The sequence below is a fragment of the Melospiza georgiana genome, chromosome 1 (assembly GCF_028018845.1).
Source record: "Melospiza georgiana isolate bMelGeo1 chromosome 1, bMelGeo1.pri, whole genome shotgun sequence".
Lineage (NCBI taxonomy): Eukaryota > Metazoa > Chordata > Aves > Passeriformes > Passerellidae > Melospiza > Melospiza georgiana.
The window spans coordinates 21197147-21208767 of record NC_080430.1 but is presented as its reverse complement, the minus strand read 5'-3'; the positions used below and the strand labels follow the sequence as shown (position 1 = coordinate 21208767).

At 37.8% G+C, this 11621-nt stretch overlaps 1 protein-coding gene across 2 annotated transcripts in view; it reads right to left on the bottom strand.

Annotated features, from left to right (window-relative positions):
• Positions 1-259: 259 nt before the first annotated feature.
• TRDMT1 (tRNA aspartic acid methyltransferase 1) overlaps positions 260-11621 on the bottom strand; it is a 28760-nt gene continuing 17398 nt past the window's right edge. For both annotated transcript variants that reach the window (XM_058035283.1, XM_058035292.1), the window contains 5 exons: positions 11240-11323; positions 10383-10750; positions 6301-6358; positions 5153-5282; positions 260-829 (listed from right to left, as the gene is read on the bottom strand). In XM_058035283.1, coding sequence (XP_057891266.1) covers positions 729-829; positions 5153-5282; positions 6301-6358; positions 10383-10750; positions 11240-11323 — 741 coding nt within the window. In that variant the 3' untranslated portion in view covers positions 260-728. The remainder of the gene's footprint in view (positions 830-5152; positions 5283-6300; positions 6359-10382; positions 10751-11239; positions 11324-11621) is intronic.

Below are 11621 nucleotides of genomic sequence, written 5' to 3'. Positions count from 1 at the left end.
AGGTCTTTGGTAAGGAGCAATGATCTTATCCTGAATAATATGAGAAGAGAAACAGGAAAATTATTGTCAGGCCTGTGATAATCTTGAAATATTTTCATGCAGCTGCAACCAAACAAATCATTCCAGACAAACACAGTTGGGTTCCAGAATCCTACAAGTATTTAAAGAAGGTGAGAAAATCATAAAGAACAACATTACATCTTAAAAATTGTATATAAAATACTGAATTTATTAGTTTCATGACCTGAAAAAATCACATCAAAATTTCAGATCATATATACAGCAAATCTTTTCAGAATGGATTACTTTCATTTAAAGATGAAGACATTTTACACATAGAACTTGATCTCTGCACCTGATTGAAACAGCTTTGACACAGTTTCACACAGTACTGAAAATGGTTTTATGATAAAAAATAAAGTAAAATAAAATAATCTTGTCCTTTCTCATTGAAGTATTAGCATGTGTACTATTTTTCATTCTGCAAACTAAAAAGAACATTCAAATAAAGCAAGTAAGTCCTGTAAACTGCCCTTTAAATAAAACACCTATACAGTTTAAATCCATCATAAATGCAAGTTATTAAAAATATATAAAAATCATTCAGCAAAATGTCTGGGCAAGTATCTTGGCAAGCTCTGGTATTTGTCCAGGTTCCATCAGCTTTCTCCTAAAAGATGGAAGTATTTTCTGTCACCAGTCCATATGCATCAGTTTCAGGTTCTAAATTATTCAAGTAGAATGGAGATCAATTTTGCCACCACGTGCACATTGAGGCTGTTTCCCAGCAGACGATAGCGTTGCTTTACTGTTACCTTTTCAGGAAAACCTAAAACAAAAACATAGAGTGCAAAATCACTAGTCTGGGTTTATTCCTACTTTTTAGTCTAATTTTTTTTTTTTTCAGTGAACATTTCTTAGTGCAGTTATCACAGACTGCAGCAGGATTCACCCTCCCTCCAGCACCCCCAAAAATTCACGAGGTTACAAAACCAATTCACAACCAATTCACTGGATTGGTATCAGTTCTTCTGTTATCAATACTGCCACCTCTAAGGTTTCACAAGAAGCTTCAAAACATTCCTCTGTTGTGTAACTACTGCTGATCTACCTTCCCTTCAGAGAGCTCAAAACATCCAGCAGTCTCAGGGAGGGGCAGCAGCACTAAATCCCTGCACAACTGATACCTTAGATAACATCCACAGAAGAACATGACCATATCAGAAAGAAAATGCAACAATTCTGCAGATGGACTACACTGCACTTCTCAATAAGCTTTATATTGTTCTTCCCACATGATCCCCTCAAACAGCTCAGGCAAATCCCAAGCCTCTCAATGCAATATACCACCCATACAGATTAAACAATGAGCAAGGCTTATTCAGTGAGCGATCAAGCAGTTGAACAATTTTCCATGTAATTCAATGCTGACCCCATTAAACACACTCAGAAATACAGACAGCAGCAGAAATGTCCTCCCCATAGTAAGTGCATGGCCTGGCAGAAAGAAGGGAGAGCCAGTAAAAAGGACACCAGCCCAGGTATTGTGAAAGGGGTGTGCTTGTACTGACTACCAGGCTCCTGAGAGTGAAGCAGTTTCGAGCAGCCAGTTGGTCTGCTCTGTCCTTGTTTGCACTCTTACCTTACTCCTACTGTGAGGTAAAGTACATTTGCTTCAACCTGAGTAAAAGATGAACAGCAGTAGTGACTTAACTGTTAGGGTCATATAGTAAAGTGCTGAAACCTGGCCACATTCAATTATTTCATCATTCCCTAAGAAGAAATACCTAACTTTGACTTGGAGGTCATCACCACCCCAATTAGCTCAGACAAGCACACTGTGAGTGCAAGTAGTGATATGTATGCTCTGAAGTTTTCACAGCTCTTCAGAAAAAAATCTGTTCCAGAGAGAGAATGTGGTTGTACAGTTATTGAGCCAAAGGAGGCTCTGAGGAGGAGGTGGTGTCTGGGAGGAGTTGTTCCATCCTTCTCTGCCAGTTACTAATGCCTCAAATGAGGACTGCTTTGGTAAACACATCTTCTGCCAGCTCCATCCACTCTGCCCAGCTTCCTGGCACTCACATTTGGGCAACTGTTCTGTCTTTGGAGCAATCACTTGTACTCCCACACACACTTCCTTAGATGGAGTTTTCCCATTCCATTGATGGATAAGGTACAGAATAAAGGCATTTTAAAAGCACACATGGAAATAAATTTGTATTTATGCACACACACACATGCACTTATAGCTCAAGAAACCTATCTGAATCTTGAAAATGTCAGAATTTCTCCTACTACCTTTTGGCAACCAAAAGCCAAAAATTAATTTCCAGAACTCGTGGTTTCCTTTATCCCAAGCCTCCTCCCTCTGACTGTTAACATTGTCTTGCATTTTCTATCTTCTTGGCTCCAGAGTAGCCTACATCAGAAGGTCAGATTCAACAACTTCCAGTATGCTGGCACTTGCTGCACAGCTCTCACTGTAGCATTTATGTCACACACAGAACCTGAGGACATTGAGGTCTTAACAGCACGTACTTCCTCACCATGCTGGCTTTTGTTTCCTAAAAGCCTGCATGCGTTGCTAATAAGAAAAATGGAAAAGACATCCTGACATCACTCTCATGAAAGCAGGTCACAGGTGCAAGAACGCTCTGTTCACTTTTAATGATATTGCTGTGGGACCCACCAGAGTGACTAAGACAAATGACTGCAGTACTTCATTCAACTGTAGTGCAATTACTATTTATCCATTTTGATGTTAAAAGCACAAATAAATCTGGTCATGTTAAGAATGAACAATGACTTAAACTCTGGACCTCACGAATTAGAAAAGGCCATCAACTTCTTAAAATGCAGAACCATTTAGAGAATCACGTTTCTTCTGATGATACTGTAGCTGCACTAGTAACAGCATCTGTTACAAAGCTGCTGACAGTCTGTTCACATAGTTTTCAGCTTTGAGTTTCCTCAGCTTCTTCACTTTCTTGGACCAATAACATATTTACAGTGGGTACAATTCCAAGCTCCCTGGTTTTAAACATTTCAGCCTAAATGTTGCTGTCACTACAGAACACAGTAGCAAAGAACTTATAACACATTTTGCTCTGAAAATACCATATTTCACAATAATTACTTGAAGTTTAGCATGGGACAAATGCTGTCAGGGCAACACCCTTTGCTGCAGCCATAAATATATCCACTTTCAAAAAAAAATCCAGAGCTTGAAAATTCTCAAAGGAAACTGAGATTACAGTACTGAAACTCATTAAAGATTTGTATCAGCCTAGAGTCAAGTAACACTTTTTAAAGCAGAAAGTGGGGAAGTTTTAAACACAAAGAAATGTCAGACCTGTGACTCAGGGCAGGGGAAAATGCATGTTCTGCCTATGACTCAGGAGTATATGCCAGAGGAAACCACTGAATGAAAGAGCGGCTTGGTTTATGTGTCATCAAAGTTGGAAAAGTAGTATAGAGAGGGAAGGGAGCTGCAAGAACTGTAAAACAGTTATAATACTAACTGCCATACTCCTCTGAGAGGCAGAATCCCAGATGAACAAAAGACAGGTCTGCTACATGAACACATTGTACATGGTGATGATCTGGATGATACTCAAATTCAGAAGCCTGACTTGTCTTCAGAGTTCAGTTCTGGTTTGCAAAAATATTGAACCTCACAGATGAGCTCTGAACAGAAAGCAAGGTATCACTCCAAGCACTATGAAATTATACAAGTCAGGTTTTGTGAACTGCTCACTCAAAAGTAATGGAGTATTCCAAATATAAATCTCTCCATTGTCTCAGTTCTCCCTTTGTAAAATACAAGCAACATTAACCCTATTGCACCTCTCAGTAATGTCACAGAGACTGATTTAACAGTGGAAAAACTCCAGCTGCATTTTAAAAAAGAGAAAATGGGCAATTTTATGCTCAAAGAGACCTTGAGCAGCATGATAAGCCTATACAAGCCCAATCCAGCTCTGTTAAGTTCAAGTATCTTGACATCAGCTTACATAAATATGAAACAGAGCTGTGCTAAAAGGCAAATAGAACAGATCCATTAAAGAAGAGAGGCTACGAAGAAACATGGCATGTTGGTATGTAACAACACAGCACACACTTGCAAATACTCATAAACATGTAAGCTTAGTGCTGCCAACTCTAGTTTCACTGAGCAACCTTGATCATGTTCTCCAAATGTAGCAATTTTGAATATAACAAGTAATAAATGAAAAAAAACTAAACTTGTGAAAGAAATAAATACATAGAAACAAGTCACATTTCTCAGAGTCACTGAGGGAGTCAAAGCAAAATATAACAAATTACTCAAGGTCAGTTCTGTCTTATTCTTTGAGCAACCTAGTCTAGTGGAAGGGGGCTGGAAATAGATGACCTTTAAGTTCTCTTCAAACACAAACCCTTTCATAATTTCATGGATGCTTTTGTTGCTGAGTGTCAATAAATTGATCTGATGTGATGTCAGCAGGACAGTTTCTTAGCAGATATTAAAAGCTGCACTTTCATGCTTGCCCTTTTTTACAAGGAGAATTCTCATGAATTTACTTCAGGGTTAATTTCTTGTTGATGTGTATCCAGTGTACTGATACTACGGAATCAAAACCAGTCACTTAGAAAATGATGTACCTCACCAAGGGCTGCCCTTTCTAGAAGATAGAGATGGCTTCATGGATTGGTTACTCCTCAAAAAGAACTATGTGTACCATCTGAAATCCCCTGTCAGCAGCTGTAAACGTGTGGAAGGGAGAAAGCAAGCAGCTCAAACACTGAGAACCACAAACAGACTTCCTAAGTTAGCAGGAAATGTTGATTTACCACAGTTGTGAGTAACACTGGCTGCTGAATAAATAGTTTCAACTTTAAACAAAGGTATTCCTTCATTGCACTTCACTAACAGAGCATTTTAGCTTATGAGGATAAACCTCATCACAGAAGCTGGCTCTTACAATACATGAAAAAAACTAGTGGAAATTTAGAGAAATTCAAAGTTAACCAAACAACAAGAATCAATCAATCATAAGAACTGAGTGGTCTGAAAAAAATGCAAAATAAAAAGAATAGATTAGTCCCAGTAAAACAAATACATTAGCATTTCTGAAGAATAATGTAGAAGTGTGTATTTTGTAGCACATACCAAATTCCAAAGGGAATCCATGAAGATTTGCAATTTCTCTTGGGGTAAAGTACCTCAGTTTTAACGTTGACAATTTCATAAGCTTCTCTTCTTCTGGTAACTCATCAATGTGTTTAAACACTGATTCAAGCTATGAAGAATATAAAACCAAGAAATGTGACTGATGCAGGCCAAATATATAAAATTTAAAGTCACATCTTAATAGAATATTTCCTTAATTATTACAGGGACAAAGACAAAGCATGTTTTGCTTGAAAGTGTCATTTGCATTCTGGTTTTGCAGCCAACATCTCAACACATGGACTTGCAGGAGAGAAATCAGTGTTGCCATGAGGATGTTCATAATTTCTTCCTCCAGTTCCAAGCTATACCAATACTTAATGGGGCAATCAAAGAGCAAACATTTGTTAATGACAAAGGACAGTGACTCAGTATAACTCAATAACAGACCATTCATACAAATCAAGCTGGGTGGATGCAGCTGTTTTAATACTCTCATTTTGAGATTATCCTGAATTCCAGAGCTGCATTCCTCTTATGCTTAGAAATGCCCTATAATATTAGTGAACAGCACAGAAGTGCAGGAGGAAAGGCTTGTGTACAACACAGGCTTTGTGAAAACAATCTTTGAATGCTGATTAACCAGTACATTTATTACCTTCTCCATGGCCCAAATACTACTAGTCATGAACCTATTCTACTATTCTAACAATAGTAGAACTTTTCAAAATACTCTTCTCAGATAAATAATTTTGAAATTCAAAAATGTTAAACATCTGACAATATTTACTGAATTATCTGCATACAAAAACCAGTCCTTGATTCATAACACTGTACTGTATGTTCTCCATAGAATTAGTAATTTTTAAGGTTTTCACATACCTCTGTGAAAATTCTGTATGACATGACAGGTAAAAATAATAGCAACTCATATTCTCCTCACAGAGAGACAGTGATATAATTTTGGTCTAAAAAACTCCTGTCTAGGAACACAAACTGGAAACTAAGTTGCCATAAAATGTACATTTAAACGACTTTTTTCTTATAATATTCAGGATAACAGAGGAGAAGACAGAAAAAACCCAAGCTTTGAAACAAGTCTCAAGTTTTAATACAAGTCATTCTAATATGTCAGACTACACACTTACCTGTACATCTACTGCTGTCTGCAGAACAGAGCCGGTCCCTTCTACATAGTGTCCATACCTTAACAACAACAATAACAATCTTAAATCAATATTTTCACTGTATTTCATGGCATTGACAATTGCAAAGGTGCAGGGAGGTTACTTAGGTTTCTTTCCCTTCATGAACAAACAGGCTCCTGGATAGATAAAGCAGAAAACCTTGTTATAAACTCTGCTAACCCCTGGAGTGCAGAACCCTCTGAATGTGCTCTCTGGGGATGAGTCTGCCCTCAGTGCTCAAGGGTTTATCAACACTAGTGTCTTATATGTGGGAACTACACAAAGCCAAGGAATTCAAGCATAGGACCACCAAAAAAAAAAGATCTATGTTGCCTAAGCCTATTTTACATTAGGGCAAAATGTCTTATAGGTCAAATGATCCCAGAGGTTCAAATTAGCTCTCCTTATTAAAAGGAGGACCACTAGTGTGAGCCTCCAGCTTTCATGTGAAAGCATTAGAAACAAGGTGGTTCAGTCAGGTTTAACTTCTGGTTGCTTGTGGATTTCCCACTGTAGGAAGGGTGATGGCCAGGCATCTCTGCAGAGCAGAGCAGAGCGAGAGAGAGCGAAAGAAAGAGAGAGAGAGAAAGGGAGGGAGGGAGAGAGAGAGAAAGAGAGAGAAAGAGAGAAAGAAACATTTAAATCCAAGTAAACAGTAAGTAAAGTTGTATTCTGAAACCACTGATAGCTATTCTGCATGCTTTGTGGTTGATTGCTTAACAACATGTTTACTCTGCTGTCTCTTCAAGGCTATCATTTAAATATAATTATGGGCTTTCAGAAACATGCTTTGTTGGTCTAACTATGGCATTTTGAACATTCTGAACAGAAAGAGAGTGATTCAAGACAAATCAAGTTCTTTGCCCTGCAGAAGAACTTCAGAAGATCCCCTGCATTAGAGGGATGTGGTCTGCATCAATTATTAACAGACACTCTTCTCTAGTTTTATCTGTACAACTGTAAAGACAATTGGTAACGACAATAAAGGTCTTTTGTTCCACTTGGGACCCATTCCTAAAGCATGACACAAGTTATGTTTCAAGCCTCTCTAATTCCACAGTGAATAAAAGAACACTCTCCCTTCAGCACAGACACAATGACCCAGAATGGCTCAATCTTGAGTATTTCATCCTGGGCTGAAAAAGCTACAATTAGTTCTGCCAATAACAGCCAGAGCAGCACTCGTTTTAAAACAAAATGGTTACAAATCTTCCTCAGGATCAGAGCACCTAAACACTGTTACACATTAAATACATGTGGGATCTGTTTTGTAAACACATCATCTTTAATTGGTTTAATCTTTAATTCTGCAAATTCCCTAACACAAGGTTTAACGATGTAACACACGCAGCACTGAGGAATCCTCATCCTCTCCCTCTTCTATAGCATCTGGTAATATTTCAGTTTAATATAACTGAGACAAAATCAATAAATGGGGTAAAATTCAGAGTGGTATTGAAGTGTTCTATTGGGAAAAATAAATATTCCTGTCTAAATAACTGGCACTAGAGTACAGAATTCCTCCTCCCCAAAAAAATCCAGTTGGTATCTGTGTGCATAGAAGGCTGTGTGTGTGTGTGAGTGTGCTTGTTGGCTTTTTAATACAAATGTGGGCATACGGCTAATGTAATATTAGCTGGATTGTTATTTATTATTATTGAAAGTGCTGACTACAGAAAAGTTAACATTCCTACCTTAGACCTGGAACATAATTAAATTTTGTCACAGTAAAAAAATGATGTATTGATTTTCTGACAAGATTCATTACAAGTTTCATTACAAGTTACAATGAAAGAAGTTGGCTTAAGAAATTACAGTCTTCAATTTTCATCTGATTCAAGATTCCCTGCCTCTTTTATTTCTGTAAGCTTTAAAAAAATCTTTTCATTTCACACATGTATTTTTTCTGGGTATATTGTGTCGTATATTATGACTGACAAAAAGTAATTTCCACAAAGCATGAAAACTCTTCTGTGATTGATATTTGCACTATTTTGAAAGGCATCACTTCTCTTGTCAATAGCATAGCAAAAATTACAAGTATATCCAGAATGACTACATCTAGAGAAGTCAGATACGATTTTCATTTCCTCTGTCCTTTAAAATACTCAACTTCAGCCACCACAAACACACTCCAAAGAGAAACCATGGTGTTGGTAGTCACAAACCTCAGCAATCATTCACTAAGTGCCCAGGAAGTCAGTGTCAGAAGGGCACACAGAATTACCTGCTTGATCTCTCAAGCATTACAGGCCATTACATTTTGCTGTGTACTCCACCAAAGCTTTTCAAAAGACATACTGGTATAGCAAAATTCCCTGATGAACTATCTGCATTTGAGGTCCCCGAAATAGAAAGAACTAGAGAAGGCATACCCAGATTATTTCCATCACATGAACCTTGCTAGAAATACCTGAAAACCAAAGAGAAAAGAGGGAAATTTTTCTCCCACTCTCAAAGGTGATGGTCAGTGCAACTTACAAGAAAGACACCAGACAGGCACAGCAGCAGAGCAATTCTCTGTACTACCCAGAGTGCTGTTCCACCCCATTCAGGGGTCTTTTTCCTAGATCTCATGCTTCAGAGAAATATAAAAACAGAACTTCTGGAATAGATACAGCAGGGACTTATTTCTGGCCTCAGAAAGGGACTTTAATGAGATATAATTATTATAAACCTTCTCTTAATGCAGAGCTAAATGAGATGATTACATTGAGAAATATGTTGGCAACCTTCCTTCCCAAAGGCTCTTGAAAAACAAAACAAAGATGGTAAATCAGACAGAACTACCACCACAACTACCTCCATATCAGCAGAGGGCTAAGACTCACCTTCCCCTGGTGTCAGATTTCTCACCACTACGTACAGAGACTTGATTTTAACTACTCAGGAGCCTCCTTCAGTGGGATTTTGATAAACATGACCACAAACTACCATGACGTATTCTAGAGAAACCACAAGTGGCCAATTGCTTTTGATGACACTTAAGGCACACAGAAAACACATCAGATACCATTCTGGCTAAGGGTTTTTTGACTACTCCAGTTAAGAAAGATATTTCACGAGATGCTGACCCCCCCTCAACTCAAAAGAGTGAGGGCAGAAAAGGCACATACATATGTGAGCTGAGGGAAGACCTTTCCCATTGTACAAATTTCAAACTTTTGAAATTCTTTTTCTTCTTCTTTACTGTCTAAACCTTTAAAATAAAAAAAAAATTGCAGGAATTCTGTCAATCTGACAGTCTAATTTCTTCCAATTAAAAAAAAAAATTTACAATCAGGTTTAACTCATCATCCAAGACATTTTACTGAAACACTTAGCAACTTCAAAAAAACAATCCAATTAGAAAAATTTATCAGTATTAAAAATTCCCACAAATTTGCAGGCTCCAACTGCAATGTTTCAATACAAATGCATTCAGTGGAAAAGCTCCTAATCAGCTGTCCACACAGTTTCAGAACACTCACCAACTTCTAGAAGTCAAACTTAAAATTGCAAAGTACAAATCAGAAAAATACTAGACAGAAAAGCACCGATGTTCCACTCTATAAAATATGATTTGTAACACAGCAACCTAACTGGTTTCATGACAATCTCCAGCTATTCTGATCTACACAGCTGAAAAATCCAAGAAATCAATAAAATGTACAGTGGAGACAGATTTAATGAGGAATGGATCTGTCATGCATGACACTTTGTGACTTCATTGAGCAATATAAAGAAATTCATTAATGAATCAGCACTATACCAATCTACTGGAACCACATTTCCGCAGGGGTAATGAAGCTTCTGTGAAGGTCAACAACAAATGGCAACTGTCTTTTGTGAATGCCTTTTTGGAGTGGGCACATGATGTTCTGCCAGACAGATTCTCACGCAGTCATTTCACTGGACCAGCAAGCACACTATATAAGGAGATTTTTTTCAAAGGCCTAGGATTTTTGGATGAAACACCTCTCTGTGATTTTACAGGACATAAGCAAGAAAATACATTTAAAATTTCAGGACAGATTTAGCAAGACATTTTCTTGGCACCTTACCCTTTTGTAAAGCACGTGGATCTCCGGCAGGTGGGTTTAACAATGTCTAACAAGAGAGCATAGCGCAGTAAGGACTTTGGTGGTAAGAAATATTGACTCATTTCTTCGTTTTCCTCTTCCAAGAAGTCTTTTAGCATTTGAATAGAGGGATCATTATCCTGATTATGTTTCCTTTCCATCTCTTCTACTGTTTCAAGCTTAAACAGAAAGGCCCCTTTTGGTAAACTCTTCTTGCTGCTGCAATCTGGACCAATGTTTGGATCCAGATTCTTCTCCTCAGAGGACAAAGAACTGGCTTCATCCACTTTGTCAGCAACTTTTTCCTTGAGTAAATCTTCTGGATCCTGATCTGGGAATCTTGTCAATATCTAAGAGGAAATTATGACAAAAATAAAATTAAAGAACTGTATTTAATAAACAACTTGACAGAGAGTAAGAATAAACAACCATACAGAGATGCTCACAATAACATTTAAATGTTATTTCCACGAAGATTTCAAAAGCAGTAGCATCAAGATTATTTGACCTATTGGCAATGATGTCAGAACAGCCTCAAATAATTGCCTTTGCAAAAAGTCCTTTCCAAGTGTGTAAAAAATGTAGCAGTATGACATGTTTTCTAGCCCACTATCAGGCTAGAAAACACATCTCCCAACTGTTTAAAGCCATCTAAGCCACAGACATGCACATCTGTCCTTACAAAGGTCAATATCCAGGCTGAAAAAAGAAGATAGAATTTAACTTTGCTGTTGGAATCACTCATTCTTCTCCATTTATCAACATACACCACTAAACTGAAAACTTATCCCTCAGTCTTCATGAAATGAAGCAAATTCAAGTAATATGGATAGACTCACTTGACCAGGAGCTTGGAAGGAAAATGGTTCTTGGTGAAGCTTTGCAATTAGAAAATACCGCAGCCTAGAATTGGGAATGCCAAGCTGAAATCAAAATTCAGAAGTCTTTAGTCCATGTGATAGTAGAGAAAAAGTTGTCTATAGCATCATATAAGTTATCTGCCATTACATGCAGTAACAGAACTATGACACACTAATAAATTTTATGACTTCAGAGATATCAGTATTCACAGAATCACAGATTCATAAAATGGTTTGTGCTGGAAGGGACCTCGAAGGTCATCTAGCTCCAAGCCCCCTGCTGTGGGCAAGGACACCTTTCACTAGACCAGGTTGTTCAGAGCCCCATCCAACCTGGCCTTGAACACTTCCAGGGATGGGG